Here is a 22,046-nt window from a genome sequence, read left to right as displayed (position 1 = left end):
AAGCTAATTAGTCAATGACTCAACCCAATTCACGCTGAGAATCTTGGAAAGGGCTGCGTGTGCCACCTCGCCAACGTGGGCAATGACCCGGTGTGAAAAGAGGCCACCATCAGGATGCCCTTCCATGCTCTGATTACTACAGGCCAAAGGCAAGAGAAAAAGAGCTTTTTACTTTACAAAACTGAGGGGAAGCTCAAGGAAGGTCCTACTACTAATGGTATTCACTCCATTTTCAAATCATTTAGGAACTGACAGAAACCTACATAAGAGCTCTGTTTGTAAAATAGAGTCACTGATTGTTATAATTAACTCCATTCATGATTTCATCTTCAATAGTGGTTCCCTCTTCAGAACTTCTTAACTGGAAAATCACTGGAACTGCCACCCAGGGATTCTGAATTACTAAAAAGCTTTCCCCAGGCCTCTGAGGACCTCCCAGCTTCGGAACCACACCCATTCAGGGAGTTTCTCAGGACAGCTCTGTTTCAGCTCCCACCCCTCCTCCCACCTACCCACCCAGAACACTGTTAACTCAAACCCATTCCCCTGGGGAAATGGGAAAGAAAACGATTGGTTACAGGCTGATTTCAGTTTTACCAAGAATACAAAGAGCTAAAATTTGATTTCCGTTTCTGCCCTTTTTTGGTGAGACTTTTATTTAGCCAGAAAAATCAATCAGACTTTATATCAAAGGGGTGGAACAGGAAGGAAAGGCACAGAGAACAGAGCCACCCAGGAGACAGGACTGTTAGGACATTTGTTTGCAGAGTAACCTGACGCTTTGGTAAGAAGTGTTTCCGGCATTTCAATTCTAACTGAAAAGCAGGAGCAGGAAGCACTGCCTAGAGAAAGAGCCAGTAACCAGGCCAGAGGTGCTCCACAGGGCTGAAATTCTGAGCTCTCTCTTAAAGGGTCAGAAGCAAGCACTGCTGCCCTAACTGGTTCTGTAATCCTGGATAAGGCTCCTTCCTTTCCTCACTTTGAGGAAGACAGAATGACCTTGAGAGTACCTTCTGGCTTAGAGTACTTCTATACTTAGAGCCTTCCCCTCGAGTAGAACAAACCCATAAAATTGTCATCAATTCAAACAAGCATAAGGCTCTTGCACACTTCCCCTGGAAACTGTTTCCTCACATCCAAAGGAGAATGAGAAAGTGAAAATGGACCTCCCCAACCCCCGTCATAATCCTCAACAGCTTCCCCTAAAAATACTCCAGGATACGTGCTACAGTGCAGCAAAGTTCAGTCAGTCTAGTGCCAGCAACCTAGCACCAATGACGTCCTTGTATCTTTGCTCCTGAAAGCCGAGGGGCAGACACCAGGCCTTTAGAGTAGTGGGCAGGCTGCAGCCCAGAAACCCCCTTATCTGACAAGGGCGCTTTTCAGGGGCCAGCAAAACTAAGGGAGGATGTGGTAGCTGCCAAATGCCGACAGGGGCTGAATGGACACCCAGCTCCACACACCTGACTCTGGGATGCCATTTCACTAGCACGCCGTACCCAGGGAGAAGTGTGAATCCTGCAGCCACGTGCCCTTACCTGGAAGCGCAGGATGATGGTCCAGATGAGGCCGAGGGTCAGCCGGTGGTTCCCATCCACGATGTCATGGGAGCCCATGTTCTCAAGATGGACTCTCTGCTCCTTCAGGAACTGAAGGGCCTTGTCCACATTCTCCAGACAGTGGATGCGCATTCGTCCCTTGGTGGGTTTAGGCTAGAATCGGGGGAGCAGAAGGCAGAAACAGACTATGTAACAGGGTGCAGACAGGCTGGGAGCTACTGCCCAGAGCTCCAATGGGCCCGTTCATGCAGCACTCTTGTCCCCACACCAAAACCTTCAAACACGTGTGTGCTCGCTCAGTACAAGGACAGTGTTTACCTAAAATTCTTACCAGAGAAAAGTTTACTTAAGGGACCGGGATCCCTCTTCAGAGGTTTGTTCAGTCATGCAAGGGACCCAGTTTATACATGAGCACAGAAGCTGGAAGGTTAGAGAGAAAGGAACCCAGTATCCCTGAAGGATTCAGAGCCACTGCTGCCACCCACACAGCTTTCTGCAGATGCATGGCAGAACACCCCTGAGACTTTCCTGACTGCTTGAAACATAAACATAGGTTTGCTACTTGCAGGTCTGGGTTGTTTCCTAAGGCTGGCTCCAAATAAAAAGGGGACACACTACCAAATGAGAATTTCCAAGTGGCAGTTTCATGAGGGTGATGTGGAGGGCTGAAAGGGTGTGACTCACTGAGAAGGATAAAGGAAAGGGCAGTATGAGAGCAATGTAATTTGAATACCCCAATGTCTCTTCTTTTTACTCAGTTCTATCCAACCTAAGAAACTCTGGGAAGGTGAACATTTTGAATAAAAGCAAAAGATCAAGGTACACACACACACACACACACACACACACACACACACACACAGGAAATTCTCTGTGGGTCTCCATCATCTACTGGGTCTAGAGCAAGCTCATGTCTCCACCGCCTGGCACTGGCCTTCCCTCCTTCTCATTTCCCAATACAGCCCCTGCTAGCCTGGGCTGCACCTCAGGCTGATGATGCTTCCAGCTGTCCCAGGGCCTTTCCCTCTCATCTCTTTTCAATGACTGTGCACCTGACTAGGGAGACAGGGGCCCACTGACATGTGCTGTTTCAAACCCAAACTGTCTTGGTGCCAAGGCCTGCAGAGCAATGAGGACAAGGCCATTCTACTAACTGTAGCACACGGTCCCCAAGTGTGCCTCGAAGGGGTAGCAAAGGTCATTTTCTAATGGAGGTTGAGAGAAACAGTGTGGATGGAATCAGGAGGGGCTTCAGGGAGGAGGAAGGGAACAGGGAGTAGATAAAGGGACTGTTGGTCTCTTCCCAAGCTCCATCAGGTATAACCACTATTATTTCAGACTCGATCTTGAAAAACTCAATCACAAACGCACAAGACCTTCCAAGCCTCTATTCTCTCTCTACAGTATCTCAGAGGGACCTATGTTCCTTTCCACACCCATATGGGTACAAGGAGTGAGTGGGCCAGGATGGTGATAAAGGTCCATTTCCCTGCAGGTTGTTGACAGGTCTAATGCCACATCGCAGGGACCCCAGGGGATGCAATTGGCCATGCCAGATGAGCTATATGGATGGTTCACTGCAGACCCAGATGCAACTCAAGTCCCTGAAAAGCACCAACCATTGAAAATACCAGGGCATGAGACACAGGAAGGAAGTGCGGGTGGTGGGGAGCAGGGGATGGAATTTAGACAAACCTCTTCAGGTAAATGATCAGACTCCTTCAAATGGTTAGAAAACCAAACAAACCTCATGAACTTCTAAAAGGCAGGATAAAAAAGGGACGGTTTCAGCAATCACTCCTCTTTTTTTTTTGCAATTCTCCCTCCTGTGCAATATGCTTCTGTTGGGCAATTCAACACAGAGGACAACAACTGTGCTGCTGAAATGCCTATATTCAAGTTACAATTTCACCACTTTCTAGCAAAGCAGAGCCTTACTTCTCAATTGTTTACCCATAAACTGGTAAGAATACCAATAATTATCTCAAAGGGCTGTTAGATGAATGAAATGGTAAACTAATCATTATGGCATTCTCAAACACACAAAATGGCTCTCTACCAGCAAAGGCACAAGTCTTTTCCTCCCAACAATTAAAACAGGAAAAGGTGGGCTCCCACCTCTCCCTGTGTTTAGATATAATACACCTCTCTGGAGAAAATAGGAAATATTTAGACTCTAGACACAAAATTCCCCACTAAGAACCTGAGAAGTTGATAAACTTCAATTGAAAGGGAAGCTCAAAACCAGGAGCAACCATGCCTCTAAACAGCGATGACGATAACTCCACTCTTCTATCCCAACACCCCAAATTAAATTCTAGACTCGAATGAAAAGAAAAAGTGGTAGAGAAAAATGTGGCTGGGTGGTGTCCCGACGGAGGGGAAAGGATGTGAAAATACCCAAACCTCAACATTTGGGGCTTTACACACAGTAAGAACTCTGTGGTTCAAAGCCTGTTAGGAAACAAGTCTGAAAAACATGATTTATAGACATTTTAAATCTGATTACTGCGCTGTAGCTACCACTTCAAACCGGACAAAGTCGTGCATGGCAACAGTATTTGCATCTATCACCTCACTCACTCACTTTGCCGCCCTCTTGTTTCTCAAACCCTTCCCCACCTTCCATCTCTGTTGAAGCTCACTCATCAGCAGTGGCCCATTCCCACCTTCTATGACAAAAGAACAGACAAGACATGGTGAGGTTACAAGACTCACTAGCGGCACAGGAGGAGGGGGAGTAAGAACCAAGATGAAAACTCAAGAGTACCAGCTGTCCGGTCTCCTGTTGGGTTTGCCCTCAGCACTTCTATCCTGTTCTGGGGCACAAGAGCTGGGCAAGTTTAGGGAGCAATGATGACAGGAAATTAATTTTAGGAAGTATGAGTGATCTCACAGCACTATACCTTGAAACACACTGGTCATTAAAATGGCAGAGCCCCCAAATGTGAACATTCTTGGCTGCCCTGACTGCCCTCACCTTTGTGAGGGTGCTTGATGATGGTCATCACATTCGGTCCCCACAGAAAGACCATCAAATAACTACCACTTCACTGAGCAAACACTGTTGGACGGATGGGAGTAATCGTAATCCATGCCGCTAGTCCCTGCGTGGCCGGCACAGAATCCAGAGCTCACGCTCTTCCTGCTACAGCAAGAACCAAGAGTGGTGCACATTTCCACGTGAAAGGAAATAGACTCAGTTCCACCTGGCAGATAGTTTTCTTTTTCTTTTCTTTTTTTTTTTTTAGTGCTATTTTTATATTACTAAACTTCCATCCTCTTAAAAGGAAAAGAGAGTTAACAATGGAGAAAACTAAACACAATGGAACTAGGGGGGAGGGGTGCAGTCCTTAGTAATAAACACTTTCTTGGGACAACACCCCAAGAGCAGCTGATTCTGCCAAGAAAAGGAGCACTTCCAGTCCTGCCTCCATTGATTACTGTCAAATTTCCACTGTGAGCTGGTGCATTCCCACCAAAACATGAGACTTTCTGTCCTGGAGGTCCCATCCGAAGGGGCAGTCTGAAATGCATTCACATGGAGAGACGCTCCATCCCAGACCCACATGGGATGCAGAAATGAGTGGCAGCAGCAGAACCGCTCCTCTGAGGAAATGCCCATTTTTACAAATCCTCCTTTAAATCATTTTAACAAGCTTCCCTGCTCTTGCAAGCACTTTTCCTGTTTCCCTTCCCAAGGTCCCTTCTGTCCCTTCTGGTCCCAAATCTTTATCAAGCACAGCTCTATCCTAGGCCTCACCCCAGACCCATCTATTTTCAGATTCCAAAGAAGGAATGGAAATTACAGAGCTAAAGAACCACCTCTAGCTCCTGGCGACATGATTCCAATGGCTTATGAGAACAGCTTGTCCGAGCCCTGCCTCTGAGCAGCAGTGTGGCCTTGGGCAAATGCGCGCGAGTAGACCCAGTGCCTTTAGAAAGCAACAAAGGAACTGGATGGTTCTCGGTCCACCATTCCGCCTCCACTGCCTGCCCATCCTTGAGTCAGAGTCTCTTCTCCCCTGCAGGGTATCAGGATCTGCAGAACTACAGAGTAATCACAATGATAGGGCTTCTGTCAGAGCTTAGAGACCGCAAAGAGAACACAGATGTTTCCTAGAACAATCTGGCCGCCTCCTTGAATAAAGAAGGAAGACACAGGGGAGGATGTCTGGCAGGGTATTTTGGTAGGTTCCCTGGGGGCTGGGCCACACTGCTCCACCCTGGAACTCTCACTCCCTCAGATTTTCTTCATGTGTGTCCCAAGTCACCTTGAAGCCACCTGGAGCAAGAGCTCTCCAAGGATTGCTGGGTGACAGAGTACCAGCCCTGGCAAGTGAGAGAGGCTGACTCTAGGATTCTACCTGCTGTGCACTAGCTGGATGGCCTGGCTGGTCACTTACTCTGACCCTCAGTACTTATGAAATGAATGGATCTAACTTAGTGGTCACCAAAGTCACTTCCAGCTACATAATACAATGGATGTGTTGGAGAGCGGAACGCTTACTAACGTGCAAGGTGAATTCTCACAGGCCCACTGATTCCTTGCTCCGTTAAAGAGGAAATGGGAGGAAAGAAACTAACTGGTCTCCACATACCAATGTGACAGACACTTGCTTATCTTTGCCTTTTAATCAAAAATAGTTTGAGGGGTGCCTGGGTGGCTCAGTGGGTTAAAGCCTCTGCCTTCGGCTCGGGTCATGATCCCAGGGTCCTGGGATCGGGCCCCGCGTCGGGCTCTCTGCTCACCGGAGAGCCTGCTTCCCTTCCTCTCTCTCTGCCTGCCTCTCTGCCTGCTTGTGATCTCTGTCTGTCAAATAAATAAATAAAAAATCTTTAAAAAAAAAAAAAAGTTTGAAACACACACACACACTCTCTCTTACACGGCTCTACTTAATTCAGATGGTAGGATGAGAAGCACTAATTTCAAAATCTCCTCTAGTACAATACATAGCCAAACTCACTTCACACTAAGTCCCCAGTCAAGTTTTGATCATTAATGAGTATAAACGATCCTTGTCCAATTAAAATTAAATAGTAGCACACTGTGCTCCATTAGGTCCTGCCTGTTTCCTTCACTGGCTGGGACCTCTCCCAATAAATGTTTTCCTTCAGCAGGGCTCAGCAGAAAAGGAGGGCACCAACAAACAGGAGAGTGGACTAGAGTCCAAGTTCTATGACTTACTAGTGACACTGGCCCTGGGCAAGATCCTGGTCACCTCTGCCTATTTCTTCCATAAAGTCTAACTGTCCACCTCATTAGACTGTGAGAACTCAGTGAGATTGTGGACATGACAGTATATACTAAAAAGCAGACATGCTCGAGTTCCCATTATCACTCTTTCCAAAAAACCTCCAATTTAGCTGGGATACTTTCCTACCCCAGTTCCTTCCTGACAGCCACCACCAAATGTGCTCCTTACTCTCCCTCAGAACAGACGTCTGACCCTTATCTTCTCCACCATCCACACCTGAACACCTGTCTTGGATCCTGCTGAAACCCCACCCACTTGACATCCAGAAGGCTTACTGCCCCTTCTGAACTCTAGGGCTCTGGGACCATTCACTTGGTACTTGATCGTGCATATCTATCCCCATTAATTCACTTTTTGCATTTATGTTTGACTGCAATTTAATGGGGCTGAGGGGGTTCTTCCATGGCTGGTTGCTCAAAACAAAAGAAATTCTCCCAAACAAATGATATGACAAACAACAGGTAGACTCTGTGGCCAGTTCCCAAAACCCCATTTCAACAACAATACATACCAGTATGACTCTCCTAACAAAGGATTTATGTAAAACTCCCCCAGTGCAGTTCAAAATGCGATTTAAGGCTTAACAAATCTCATGGTAAATCTATCTTCCCCACCTAGCTCAGCCTGTTTTGGCATTAATGGTGGCAAAGAAAAGAAAAATCCTGTTGTTGATTTCTCTTCTTTGATGCTGATTACCAGAGCAAGACAGAGTATCAGGAAAACAATAGGCAAGCTAAAACCAGTGCCATCTGCAATTGGAAATAGCAGCAGCTGGGAGGAAGGGTAGAGTATTCAGAAAACCTTGTCCTCTCTGGGTCAGAGGTGAGTGCTCTATCTGGCAGGAACAAGGCAGAAAACTGGTGGCCTTACTTAGAACCATTCTTGACTTCTGAGGCTCGTAAAGGAAAGGGGGGCAGGTACAGGCAAGCCTCAAACCTGGGTTGTGACCTGTGGGCTCCACCTCACCCCCAAAGTCCAAGCCAGTATTATTCCAAGGCCCTGGGATCTGGGACCAATGATGAAGTGACTGACAAAGGTTCTGTGGTCATAGCTTTGATCTGCTCAGTTGACGCGAAGTTAAGGGTGGGTCTATATATATATATATTTTTTTTTTTAAAGATTTTATTTATTTATTTGACAGAGAGAGATCATAAGTAGACAGAGAGGCAGGCAGCTAGAGAGAGAAAGGGAAGCAGGCTCCCTGCTGAGCAGAGAGCCCGATGCGGGGCTCGATCCCAGGACCCTGGGATCATGACCTGAGCCGAAGGCAGCGGCTTAACCCACTGAGCCACCCAGGCGTCCCTGGGTCTATATTTTTTAAGGGAATTTTAAAGCAGCACCTTTAAGAATAATTATAGTCCATCGTAATTTCGGAGGAAGATATTGGGAAAAAAACGTTTTTTTTTTGTTTGTTTGTTTGTTTTTTTTAAGTCAACAACCCAAGCTCACCCAAGAACGAGAAAAGCTTCCTGGCTCAGCCTCAAAGTTTCCTCATTGCTCCACAGACTGAGATAATCTAAAGCAAAGACAGGGACATCTCCAGACACAGATCCTATCCAAGCCAGGACCACAGAAGGGGATTTCTGCCTTCTGACGTTCCCAGTACAGCAGAATCGAGTGTACTGATAACCCAAATGCCTACTTAAAACGTGTTCAAATGTAACTCAAATTCTACCGAGATGGGGATGGGGTTAGGGTGGAATTGTTTGGGTCGTTAAGTTACTGTTTCTTTGAACTTAATAAAAATCAGACAAATTTCCTCCTCTGTAAAAAAGGATTACCCAACTCCAAGAATTTATTAATAAAGTAAACAGATATTCTAGTTCTTCAGACATTCATCTGTTATACACTGCCAAGCTGATGGCAAGGCATGGGGCTAAAATACTGAGACACAGGTCCAGACGAAGGCAAATGTTTATGTCATACAGGATCTGGGATCACTGGTGCAGAAAGTCCAGAGCTGACCAAATGCTATCCGACCATAAGCATTTAGCTGTGGACAAGAATTTACCCAGGCCTGGAAGCTCTAACCGCCTCATTAGTTTCATACTCTGAATATGCAAGGATCCTTTGGGATAAGCCCTCAAGGAGGTCATCTCCTACAGGGATGGTCTCTAACTAAAGTTCCAGCAGCCTCCACTCCCAACAGCAGAGAATAGTTTGTGTCCCCTCCAGAAAGTTCCATGAACCAAATAAACCACAGGGCTAAAGAGGCTGAAAATCTTCAGTCTGAATGAATAAGAGCTTTAGGTCACTATCTATGGTATCCTTATTTTTGGAATAAGAACACTAATCAGACTGCCTATAATCAGGGTTGGCTGTGAGGAATGAATAATGAAAGAAGTTAAGGCACTTGGGGGTTCACAAAGTAGTATGTCATTGCTAAACACAATTTCTGGCACTCACTGCCTAAGAGGTTGGAGATGGCGCCCATCCTATGTTCCTCTTCTCACCCTACTCTTCTAGGTCTCTGGGTGCCTTAAAAAATTTTTTTTAATATCTCTCTATATATTTTTAAAGAGCAAATAAAGTGAGGAGTGGGAGGGATCTGCACATGAGTAAGAATTATGCTTTGCTAGTTGCTGTCTTTTTCCCTACTGAAGTTTTTGTTACCCTGTTCAGAATAAAGGCAATGGGGCTGATCCCACTTGTTATGTGGACGTTATCAAGACACAATCTTCTTCATATTACAGAATTATGGACCTTCAAAGGTGAACACTTTGCTCCCTACAGCCTGGAAGACTGGACCCTACTGGACCCAAAATAAATGTTCAAATTAATTTCAAACCACATGACATTTAAATGATTTTTTTCAGTCATTTTCAACAACAAGCAAAATAAAATAAAAAAATAATCACACTAGACTAAACATTTAAGAAGAAAAGAAGTAGTTGAGAGGTATGGGGAAAAGTCTGCTTATAAAAATTAAATTTAGGGGCACTTGGTTGGCTCAGTTGGTAGAGCATGCAACTGGATCTTGGGGTTGTATGTTCGAGCCCCACGTTGGGTGTAGAGGTTACTTAAAAATAAAATCTTTAAAAACAAAAAAACAAACCAAAAAAACCCCCTAAATATTAAATTTAAAGGTACACATCACAATAATTTTACCCTAGGTTCTCACACAAGACACACTTCAAAAAAAAAACAAAAACAAAAACAAACCCCCCCACACACAACAAATCAAAATGCAATAAATGACAGGATCCTGGGATTGAGCCTCACATTGGGCTCGATGCTGAGCAGAGAGCCTACTTCCTCTTCTCTCTCTCTGCCTGCCTCTCTGCCTACTTGTGATCTCTGTCTGCCAAGTAAATAAATAAAATCTTAAAAAACAAAACAAAAAAAACTACCTTCAGGGCAGCTACCATGGTCTTGGGAATAAGCCTCCTTTATTTTTTGAGTTTGTTTAGCTTGACCCAAAACTCTCAAAGAGGATGAGGTAATAAGACCTGCATGCTTGGGGAACCAAGAGCAGAGACAAAACTCACTAGAGATGAGATGGGGCCTCACCAACTTTTCTAGGACTCTGTTCTTGAACAGAGGGGCAGGGAGGGAGAAAACTCTGTTTTAACCCAGAGTGAAGAGGCGGTTCTGTTGGTTGGCTAGTAATAGGGCAGCCCCTTGCCTGAGGTTGAAGGTGTGTCAGTCTGTCTGCATACAGACCCGTGGGGCTGTTGAGTTACAGGGTGGAGCTCAAGTTAAAAATAAGGCTTTCTGGCAGTCCTGCCAACCAGCGGAGTCATAGTTTCCCAGTGATATCACTACAGATGTGGGGCTCTATCCCTAGGTGTCACCGTTTGGCTCAGTCCCACTACCACCTACGGAACTACATATGCTCTGGTACAATTTAGCACCTATTTTCAAATCAAGACCAGACAAAACCTGTTGGGTCAGTTACAGGGACTGCTTTAAGGTTCATATACAAAAGTCACATCCGAGACAGCTGCAACAGCTCTGGGAAACAGAATGGGGACAGAACTTTCAGCGTAGGCTGGCAATTCCCCTGCCCAAAACAACACAGTGAACTGATCAGAAGCTCTGTGTTTCCAAGGAGATGACAAAACACCAGCCTCTTCCCCCACCCCCAAAATTAAAAGTATGCAAGGAAGAAGGCAAAAAACACCAGAGACTACTGAATTCAATTCTTGCCACCTTGTACGGCAGCTCAGATTTTCCAGAGAACAGATTTAAAATTATTCCATGACCTCGTGGGAGAGAGATTCATCTTGGAGCCAGTGCTCGAGTCTGAGGACACCAGCCAAGATCTTTCAGACCAAGGGTAGTAACTTCACAAATTACCAGAACGAGGCCGTTTAATTACAGTTCAAGAACATCACCTACACTCACAACGGTACACAGGAGCTTTTTCCAACATGCTCATCTCACTTATCAAGATTATCCTTCTCAAAAACATCAATCATTAATTGCAAAATTCATCAGGAAGAAGTCAGTCCACACTCGATTTTTCAAAAACATTCTCTGACCTATGGTGCAAGTCACTTAGAAACAGTCCCACTTACCAGCCTCTCTCCAGAGAGGACTTCCAGCAGCTTGATGAGCATCCGTCCATCTCGAAGGTCAGTGTACAGGTCTGTGATCCGGCAGGACACTCGGGCCAAGTGGGAATTGACCCACTTGGTGAAGGTCTTCTTCTGTACGGCTTCGCGTTCATCTGCAAGCAGAAGAGAGCTCCCTTTATCATCAGTTACAGCACGGCGGCAGCAGCTATGTGCTAGCGGGGTCACAAGACCCCAAAGGAAGAACAGGAAAACTACACGCTAATGAGACCTCAAATTAGCTCCTCTTAAGCATGATCAACTCTTCAAAAATATTGGAACCATAGAACCCTTGAACACATCCGGGCCCCTAGACGTACCACCAGCAGAATATCCTTGCTCTCATTCATTCCATTTTCTTTGCTCTCTGATGAAGAGGCCAGAGGATACAGTAGATCACGGGGGGGGGGGGGGGGGCCTGTACAGGCCTGCCTAGCAGCCTAATGTTTGGTAAAGTTTCTAATGTATATGTTGCAGCTATGATCATTCCTCCAAAAGGCATGTGTTAGGGAAGTACACAGTATATGGAGGGATGCAGGGTAGAAAAGCTAAGGAGACAGTACAAAATTGCTTCCCTCATGTACAAAGGATCAGAAGATGGATTCACTCATGACCTCGATTTTTTTTTTTTTTGCCCCCCAAGATTTTATTTATTTATTTATTTGCCAGAGACACAGCAAGAACAGAGAACACCATCAGGGAGAGTGGGAGAGGAAAAAGCTGGCTTCCCGCCAAGCAGGGAGCCTGATGCAGGGCTCTATCCCAGAACCCCGGGATCATGACCCAAGCTTAAGGCAGATGCTTAACAACTGAGACACTGAGATGCCCCATGACCTTGATTTGTAATGACACTCTTACCTGCCAAGTCCCAAGCCCCTATGAACAACAGAAAAAATGGCAGGCAACACACTAAGATGCAAAGAGATCCGGCTAGGCGCTAGGAGAGCAGAGTCTGAGCCCAAGGTTTTCCCAAAAATGTGCTGAAATACTGGGTTCAGGATCTCCTTCCATAACATGGGTGGATAGCTATGATCTCCAAACTTTAACCATTCACTGAAAAGGCAACTGACAGCTTATGGTCTAAAGTATGGTAGCAGAATAACGAAGTCATCGAGGAAACAATAGTTTTTCAAGCATCAGTGATCAAGTTCTGTCCAACTCAAAGCCTAAAACTTGAGATAGACCTGCCCAGAACTGGCCTTTCACATCCATACAAAGAGGCTTACAAACTTCTTGCCTCTGAACAATGTTCTAAATGCAGGCTGCTGAAACCTTCAACAGGGACACACAGAATGTACCCTGTACTCATTCGTACTCACTCACTGTTTTCTACAGATACACCCTTTGTCAGCTATTCACCCCACTTCTGGTTCTTTAGCATGAATGTGTGCCGAAAGACCCTTCAAGATCTATTCCTTCCAGTGTTAAGCCCAAACCCACCAAAGCTTATGCATTAATCTATAAAAAAGAAAGCAGATCCCCAAAATTTTTTATGTGTTTCACCACTACTAGTGACAACTCAAAAGCAACCTTTGCTTACAGGCATGTACTGGCAGCCCAGGGGTACCGGGCTCCCAGGTGGGCCAGAGCATCATGGGAGGTCTCCCTGGAAGGCGTTGAGGAAGCCTCCAGCTACCCCAGCACAGGGAGGGAGCCAGGCAGAGCCCACAGCAGGTGAGCCTGTACTGTAGAGAGCCTGGCAGGTAAGGCAGCTGACCACCTGCTGCGGTGAGCTCAGCCTTTTTCTAAACAAACAGTCTGTCCATCGGAAAAGAGGGCCTTTCCCTGGGACAAAGGCCAACCCAAAACAGACAAAGGATCAGAAAGGGCAGGACTGAGGGAACGAGAAATAGGTAGTAAGGGGCAAAGTATGGATGAAAAAGGAGCTGTACCAGTAACATCATGAGAAGTGACAGAGAGACGATCACATGCATTATTAATCACACAATCATCATGATGGACGGCAACTTCATGACACTGACACAAGGAGCTGCATTTTTTTGGCTGAAAGTTGGGTGTTTTGAAAGAGGAGGTCCAGAACACAATACAAAGATATTAAGCTTCTCCCAAGTACACTTCACAGACGGCAAGTAACTCCTGGTTCAGATGTATTTAGGGTCAACTAATTTTTTTAAATACATTTTATGTGTTACACTGGAGTTGGAAATGTCTTTAATAAAGCCCTTGATGGGTTTCAAGGCTTTTATTAAAGGGTTTGGGCTCAAAGTCACTACCACACCCACCTATCAAGGGAACAAGATCAAAACAAAAACCTGCTTGGATTATGGTATTTCTAAATATACAAGCACAAAAAGTGTTCCTCAGCCAACTGTCACTCCTTTGGGTGAATCTCACATTATAGAAACACTCCTGGCTTCTTTTAGGTTCTGAATCAACAGGCTCCTTTATGAGGGGATTCCAGAGACCTGCTTCCAAAGACAGTAAGTGCACTCCCCCAGCACCCAGTTCTGAGAGTTACAGCCCAGCCCTGACTCTCCTCCCCCAGGAAGAGGCAGAGAGGCCACTGGTAGAGCAGAGCAGTGAGGGGGAAATAAAACTGTTCCACACAGCCTGAGGATCTGTGTGAAGAGGGCTCCTCAGGTCCCCAGAAACTCCAGGAAGAAGGGAGAGAAGAACCTGAACAAAAATAAAAGGAGAGCAACAAGAGCTTGCTTTCTTGTCCTTACTCCTGCTTTCTTTTATGTACCCCACATAGCCTATGAGCAGGCCCCAGGTCATGTAAGCGTGCCAAAGAAGTCACATAAGACCTAAGTTCTTCCAGCTCACACCACGCACTGGAAAAGGCAAGGAAGATTCCATCCAAGGACTGGACCAGAACCAACACTCTCATGGCACACTAGGGGCAGGAAATGGGCTCAGCAGTGACACACAAAGTCTAGTCAGCTAAGTGTGTCCTCTTGCAATGGATGGCTTGGTGAAAAACAAACATTTCTGAGGACTGAATGAGGGAAAGGGAGAAAAAAAAAATCTACCCAGCAGCCTAGCTGAGGATGAGGCGGCATGTCCTTGGGGACTCTGTCCTTTGTTCCACCCTTCCTGGGAAGGCACAATGACATCACCCCTGCACTCACAACCAGACGCCTGCCTGAGAAGGAGCAGGAGGCCGTTGGCACAGATGATGGAAGACAGTCCAGAGGCATGTTTCCAAGCCCGAGCTGCTGTCACTGTGCCAGAACTGTGTAAGGAAGTGGTGAAAGGAGTCAAGAAAGGAGAGCCCACTTCCAGTTCTACCCGTATGAGGCAGATCTGATTAATAAGAAATGGGAGCCCTTACAAACTCCAAACTGATTTGGTTATTTATTTATTTTTTTAAAAAAGAGTTTATTTATTTATTTGACAGACATCACAAGTAGGCAGAGACAGGCAGAGAGAGAGAGAGAGAGATAGAGAGAGAGAGGGAAGCAGGCTCCTTGCTGAGCAGAGAGCCCGATGTGGGGCTCAATCCCAGGACCTTGGGACCATGACCTGAGCCAAAGGCAGAGCCACACGGACGCCCCTGATTTGGTTATTTAGGCCAGTGGTTCTCACCTCCCCTCAGGACATGTAGCAGTCTAGTGACATTTTTGACTGTCGTGCCTGGGGGGATGGGTGCTACACTGGCATCTAGCGGATAGAGGCCAGAGATCTGGTAAACATCCTACAGTGCACGGACAGCTCCCACAAGGAATTATCCAGCTCAAAATGTCAGTGGTGCCCAGGCTGGGTAATCCTGGTATAGACATTCTGGGCTTCCACCAAAAGGAACTGGCATCCGTGGTGTCTCAAACTGCACTTCCCAGACAGACAGAGACACACATATGAGTTGGGGGTGTTGTTCATTCATTACTCTCTTAGCTCACATCAAAGGCTTTGGGATCCTGATGGTCTACATGCTGGCCGCAGCAGGAGAAATCTCTGTACCTTCAACCCCACGCATCCCACAAAGCACTTATTACTTCTTTGCAAGGAAGTACAGTAGCAGCTGCCACTGCCACTGCCACTGCCTCAGCCTCCAGGACAACCACAGGTGTAGGAGGCTCTCTGGCCCCATATGGCAGTGGGCATTTCTGCCTCTTAGGCCAAGTCATGTCTGCATCTGCTCCCAAGAAGTTGACACGGTTGAGCCTGACACTGGAGCAGGTTCCCTGTTCCTCCCTTCCCCAACCACCACAGCCCTGCTCATAACCTGGTAAGTGCTGCCCCCCCAAAACAGGCACCTCCACGGTCCTGATAAGCACCTCTCAGCTGTGCCAGTCCTTGCCCCCTCTCCCTCCACACTGTATTCATTTAGAGACTGACCTAAGGTCCCTCTAGCACTGGATGAGGAGTTGAAGCACAAAGCATGGGGCCTGGCATGTTGCAAATGCTCACTAAATCAGCTCCTTCTCCTCTGGGCCAGCAGAGCAGTGCTCTCATCCGTTCAAAGCAGCTGAGATCCAGGATCCTGGAGCCACATGCCCGCAGAGTGGAACAAGGCTTTAGAAGTCCTCTAAAACAACACTCTTCCAAAAGCAAAAACATCCCTGCTACTGTACCTGAGCCAGCTATTTAAAAATCCCAGAAAGGGGGGAAACTATGTGTGTGGACATGGCTGTAGGTTGTTAACAGTCTTACTGAAAGAAAACAGCTTGTTCGTTCTTTCTTTCTTTTTTTCTTTTTAAAGATTATTTATTTATTTATTTGTCAGAGAGAGAGAGAGAGAGAGAGAGCACAAGCAGACAGAATGGCAGGCAGGGGCAGAGGGTGAAGCAGGCTCCCTGCTGAGCAAGGAGCCTGATGTGGGACTCGATCCCAGGGCGCTGAGATCATGACCCGAGCCGAAGGCTGCTGCTTAACCAACTGAGCCACCCAGGTGTCCCTTGTTCTTTCTTTCTTAGGATAACAATACATCACTGAGACTTATCTATGTGCTTTACAGTCCCCACAGCTACTTCCACTGGCAGAATTAGTAACTTTCCAGGCAGGCTGGCTCCAAAGCCTGAGTTCTCAATCACGATGAAGTAATGCCCCTAGCATGGCATTAAAACACAAAACCCAACAGGTTTCCGTGATACAAGATCTAGAATCAGCCACCATCTCACCATCCTAACCCAAGTCCTTATTTTGTGAAAGGGTCTGCTCCATCACTAGGCAACTCCAACTACTGGACAGTGTCTCTGTCCAGTCTAGATATGTCTCTAAGGCCCAGCAAGGCTCACTCCACCTACAGAGCCACAGAGAATATGGGTCTCCCTACTCGTCCACATGAGGGCCTTCAGGTTCAAAAGTTCCTCACTGACCCCTCTTCACAATGACTGGTACAGTGTGGTAAGCAGAGTAGAAACCAAGATCGTACCTGAGGACACAACTGCCCAATGGAAGGCAGGACCTGAGACACTGCGAGCTAGCAGCCCAGAGACAGTAACGTGGGGAACCAGGTGAAGAAAGGGCAGAAGGAACCAGTGGGAGGGGGCCTGGTGAGTCTTTGTGTCAATGCAGGAGTGGGAGTCAGGAAAGACTAAAGCTACTCTCAAAATAAGCTTCCAAGACCCACTAATTCTACCAAAATGTCCTCAGAACCCTGAAAACCTAGGAACCGGGAGTGGCTCCAGGTGTTAGGATCTCTCCAGCTAAGTCTTTGGCCCCAGAGGCTTGGAGAAAAATTAGCCAGCCACCTGGAAAGTGAGAACCACTGAGAAGCAAAAGAGAAAACCCAACCTTGAGTGAGTGGCAATACCCGCACCAGCTTCTGGTTCCTGAAAGGAGTGAATCATAAGTAAAATTCTATGGCCCACTTTCTTGAAAAGAGACTTTGGTAAGATGGCGTGCCTGCAGTTACACTGTGATGCACGTGCACAGCAACTCTGTCAGGGAGGTGGAACACGCGAGGTATCTCCACCACAGCTCAGGGTTCGGCATCAGCAGCCCGGAGAGCCAAAGCTGGCATATACTACTGGGTGTCCTTGGGTGTTTCTCTGTCTCTTCCACTGCTCAGTCAGGTTAAAGCGAATCAGGATGCATGCTTGGCTACACCGTCTTCTTTAAGTACCTAGATTCACTGTCTTTGGGTTTTGATAAATAACTTTAAAATTTTCAGAAGATGGCTTAGGGAAAACAGATGAAATATTTATAACAGAAAACATTCTTGCCTAATTTTAACCAAAAGGCTGTGAATATCCTCTCCATCTTCATCCCCTTCAAAGCACATAATTGACTTCTGTGCTTTTGAGGAATGACCATCATCAATACTGGAAAACTGTAATGCTTCAAGATTTATTTACTCTGGAAAATCCGCTGTAATTGGAAAAATGAACATGCTAGGGTAAGTTAAGCTAAAGGAGATAGAAATAGCTTTGATGAATAGAAGGGCATTGTGTGATGGAAATGATTGTATAGCATCTCTTGGCAACAACCCATGCACAGAGTGCTAAACACAACCACGTTCACCATATGCCACAATTCTGGCTATGAAAAGGGATGGGAGCCAGGGGTGAAGAAAGGCCCGAAGGCATGGAACATTTCTGGATGGAAAATAAAGGAAATACAGAAACAGGAACTGACAAATGACCCCTCAAAGACTAGATTTATACCTGGTTGCAGAGAGAACATCTTTCTTCTACTTTTCAAATAGTCTGAACCTGCTGGTATAACCCAAGAATATTTTCTTACCAGGATCCTCTTCAATTATGCTAAGATAGCGGCCTACTTAAGGAAGAGGTGGCAAATGTGCAATTTTTCTCTGGATAGACTGATAGCTATGGTAGGTGTAGATGTGGGTTCACAGTAGGAAATGAGAAACAAGGACGGAAGCTGAGAAGTAATCAAAAGGAGGCGATGGAGCAAGCATCCCATGAACACAGCCCCATGAATGGCTAAATTATTTAAACGGACAATATTATAACTGTCTGGGTAAGGGCTAATCTGAAGTTGAGAGTGTTAATAAGCTCGAGTATTTACAAAGCACCTACCATATGTAGAACTTTGTGTCTAAGTCAAGGTCCCCTGCCCTCAATAAACTAGTTAGTCTAGCTGGGGAAACAAAATGGAAAGTCAAAAAATAACAAAAGATATTACAAAATAGTACAGGATCAGCTACCAGGACAATCTTTTCAAGATGTATTTCTGGGTGTTTGGAAGAAAAAGCTCACTATAATTAGGATGGTTTCAGGTCCCATCTTTCAACAATTACTGAAGTCCCTCACGCCTTTCTCATTATTACCCATCTTTTTTTTTTAATGTTTTTATTTATTTAAGTAGTCTCTACACCCAACATGGGGCTGGAACTCGGGACCCTGAGGTCAAGAGTCATATGCCCTACTAACTGGACCAGCCCCAGGCACCCCTCATTTTTACCCATCTTAAGCATTACTGTTGTAGTCACCTTCCCCAAACAGTGGTTTCTCAAAGTCACACCACTGTACCAAAAAAACCTACAACGGCTTCCAGCCATCCACAAGACAGTCCAAAATGCAGAGATGAGAATTCAAGGGTCCAGAGCAGCATCTGCAGAGAAGACACTTTCCTCTGGGATCCCCCAACACATCCACAGGACTTATGTTATATTCCAAATTCTCCCAAATTCTCCCATGCACATTTCTTTGTTTACACCATTCTCTGAACCTGGAAGGCCCTTCTTCCTCTCTAATCTTTCCTTGAGACCCCCAGGCCAAGATTAGCCTTTCAACAAACCCTCATTTGATGGGATGTTATCTGTTTTTATCACGGATCCTGTGGCTTTTTCTCCACTAGCCTGTAATTGCCCCCAGGAAAAAGGACTCAATTCTACATCTGTTTAGTGCCTCACAGTATATATGCCTGGCAGAATGAGTACACAACTAACACTGTTGAATGAACCAGCAACCTTGCAATGCCCAACAAACAGGCGCTCAATAAGTCTGCTGCTACTACTGGTGGTCCTGCTGAAATTACTGAGGAAAGAAATTTCAAATCACAAACTTCTTAGGTTTTCAAATCACAAAAACCTAAGAAGTTAAATGTTACCACCATTCAGCAACGAAAACTCTTTCATAACTTTATTGCTTCTTGCAATTGTTCCTCAAGGTCTGATAAATGATAATAATGCAATTTTGTGGCATGGTCTTTCAGAATAAAAGGGGTCCAAAGCTAACCTGAAAAGTTTGAGAAGTTTTTATTTTTCATTTTGTTTTGTGTCAATTGCCATCACATACATATACAGCAGAATGAGGCAGCAAAATACATAAGGGTGTAATTATAACATTATCTTAACATGACCAAATTGGACAATAGTCACGAGACTTAATTTACACTAATTTTAACAATTTATCCATTAAAGCTCAATTCTTGAGTTGTAAAAAAAAAAAAAAAAAGGGAATCTTAATTCAAAACAAAAGACTACAGTAGGGTGGAGTTCCCATATGTGCCTTGGCTTGAAAAAATAAATCATTTCCCATGAGCAACATGCAAAACACACAGAGCAGGAAACCGGAAACAGGCCAACTGGCTGTATTGATAATAGAGAATCAAACTGTTATCTTGAGGCAGCAAAAGGAAGGAAACTAATCTTTTGACTAAAGGCCTCCCTGTGACGGGTTAGTCTGCATGCGGGCGGTTCTTTATAATTTATGTTTGCTAATCTGTATATAAATAGAACTTCAGTTAAAATATTTTTCCTAACAGTTTAACCTGCTTCACGGACAAAACACATGAAAACATCTGTTCTAAGTGCATGTGCGGCAAATATGCAATTCTCTGCTAACACTTAACAGTCTGATATGCAGACTATAGAACAACTGTGAACTCTCTATAACCTTGCACCTACGATTTACATCAGTGGAACAGGCCCTGCTTGCGGCTTATAGCAGGTTTTTTTTTTTTGTTTTTTGTTTTTTTTTTTTGAGTAGCCCAGCCCAATTCTGTCAACTGGAAACTAAGGCATTGCAGAGGGAGACTCACAATAATGAGCTGAGAAAGAAGGCTGATTCCCAGGGGTCCTGCCTCCCAGTCATGGTCATTGCTTCAAGGCAAGCCCCTTAAAGTCACAATCCACAAAAAGTCAAGACTGTGGAGGTGGCTAAGGTGATGGATGGTAGGAGTGAACTCTGAAAGCAAATGGCCGTTGGAATACCACTGGCTCTTCTCAACAAGGGCAAAGCGGAGAACTAAGGTGAAGTAAGGAGTGTAGTATGCCAAAACGAGGAAGGAAAATTAAATGCCTTTAAAAAAGAGAAAAATTTCACTTATATGTGTAAACTAAAAAACAAAACAAATGAGTAAAACAAAAAGCAGACACAGACCCATCAACAGAGAGAACAAAGTGATGGTTGCCAGAGGTGGGATGAGCAAATGGGTGAAGGGGTGTGGGAGAGTCAGGCTTCCAGCTATGGAATGAGTAAGTCAAGGAAATAAAATGCACAGCACAGGGGATATAGTCAATGGTACTCCAACAGCGCTGTATGGTGGCAGATGGTAGCAACATCTGAGTGAGCAAAGAATAACCTACAGAGTTGTCGAATCACTGTGTGTCAACTATACTCAGAGGAATAAAAATAATAAATAAAACCAAATTTATCAAATCACTCTAATTTCTGGGGAAATCACACCTTGATAAGAGTATTAGATGAACTTGGAAATGTATGTTAGTGTTTTAAATTTATTTTAAAATATTAAAAAGGCTTCACAGGAAAAAATACAAGTAAATGATAAAAGGAAATGATTGGTTCCAGTGCAAAACAATCCATCAATGAAGCTTATTTTAAAAAAGAATGTTATTTAATTTTACTAAAAATCTGAATTGTACATAATTTTCCAGGAAGGCAACTATTAAGTAATACTGAATTTTATTATACTGTCTAAAAAATTACTGTCAGTACCCCGATTCACATTGGTGATTCCAAAGGAATTACTAAAACTGCCACAGTAGCAACAATAACATATTAAATTTATTGAGCCCATGTGCCAGAACCTCTTCTGCTTTAAATCTATTGATTTATTTAGACCCGCTGTTATTAAATATATTTATTATTATTCCAAGCTTACAGCTGAAGAAACAGAGGCATCCTGTGCCAAAGGTTACACAGTCATTAATGATTATAACCAATAGGTTTCATAAGCCTTGGGCAAAGGGATTATAATGGATTGAGTAACAATACCTCATTTATTTGACACCAGTAACAGATTCCCCACACACACAATATTTAAAATAAATGCAATTTAAACCTTGGAAGTTTGTAATTTGTAACTGTGTTTTGATAAAGATGTTTCTGAAATTTGTTACATATGTCTTAATCAGCAAAATATGATAGAGGAGCCTGGGTGGCTCAGTTGGTTAGGCGGCTGACTTCAGCTCAGGTCATGAGCTTGGGGCTCTGGGACCAAGCCCTGTGTCAGGCTCCCTGCTCAAGCAGAAGTCTGCTTTTCCCTCTGCCCCACCTCTATCTCAAATAAATAAAAATCTTAAAAAAAACCCCAAAAACCCAACAACCAAATATGATAAAGTTTAAAAAAAAAAAAAAAAGACATCTCAAGAAATATCCAGAAACCATTTACTAAATTGATCTGAAATTGGGAGGCACATTTCAAAGTTCCTTCACAGGCAAGAAGCACATCATGAGCCTGACATTCCAGCAGGAAACAGCCTGAAGTTGCAGCGGGGGGGAGTCTGCAGGACCAAGGATGAAGTCAGTCCTACAGGGCTCCCCCGAGCTGGTGGATGC

General features: G+C 44.9%; 1 protein-coding gene across 4 annotated transcripts in view; it reads right to left on the bottom strand.

Annotated features, from left to right (window-relative positions):
• Positions 1-22,046, bottom strand: part of SPTBN1 (spectrin beta, non-erythrocytic 1) — a 197,404-nt gene that overhangs the window by 60,644 nt on the left and 114,714 nt on the right. For all 4 annotated transcript variants that reach the window (XM_044263961.1, XM_044263958.1, XM_044263962.1 and 1 more), the window contains 2 exons: positions 11,338-11,489; positions 1,539-1,712 (listed from right to left, as the gene is read on the bottom strand). In XM_044263961.1, the coding sequence (XP_044119896.1) occupies positions 1,539-1,712; positions 11,338-11,489 (326 nt within the window). The remainder of the gene's footprint in view (positions 1-1,538; positions 1,713-11,337; positions 11,490-22,046) is intronic.

The sequence above is a fragment of the Neovison vison genome, chromosome 8, assembly GCF_020171115.1.
Source record: "Neovison vison isolate M4711 chromosome 8, ASM_NN_V1, whole genome shotgun sequence".
NCBI lineage: Eukaryota > Metazoa > Chordata > Mammalia > Carnivora > Mustelidae > Neogale > Neogale vison.
The sequence above is the reverse complement of the archived record's forward strand: the minus strand, read 5'-3'. Positions and strand labels throughout refer to the sequence as shown.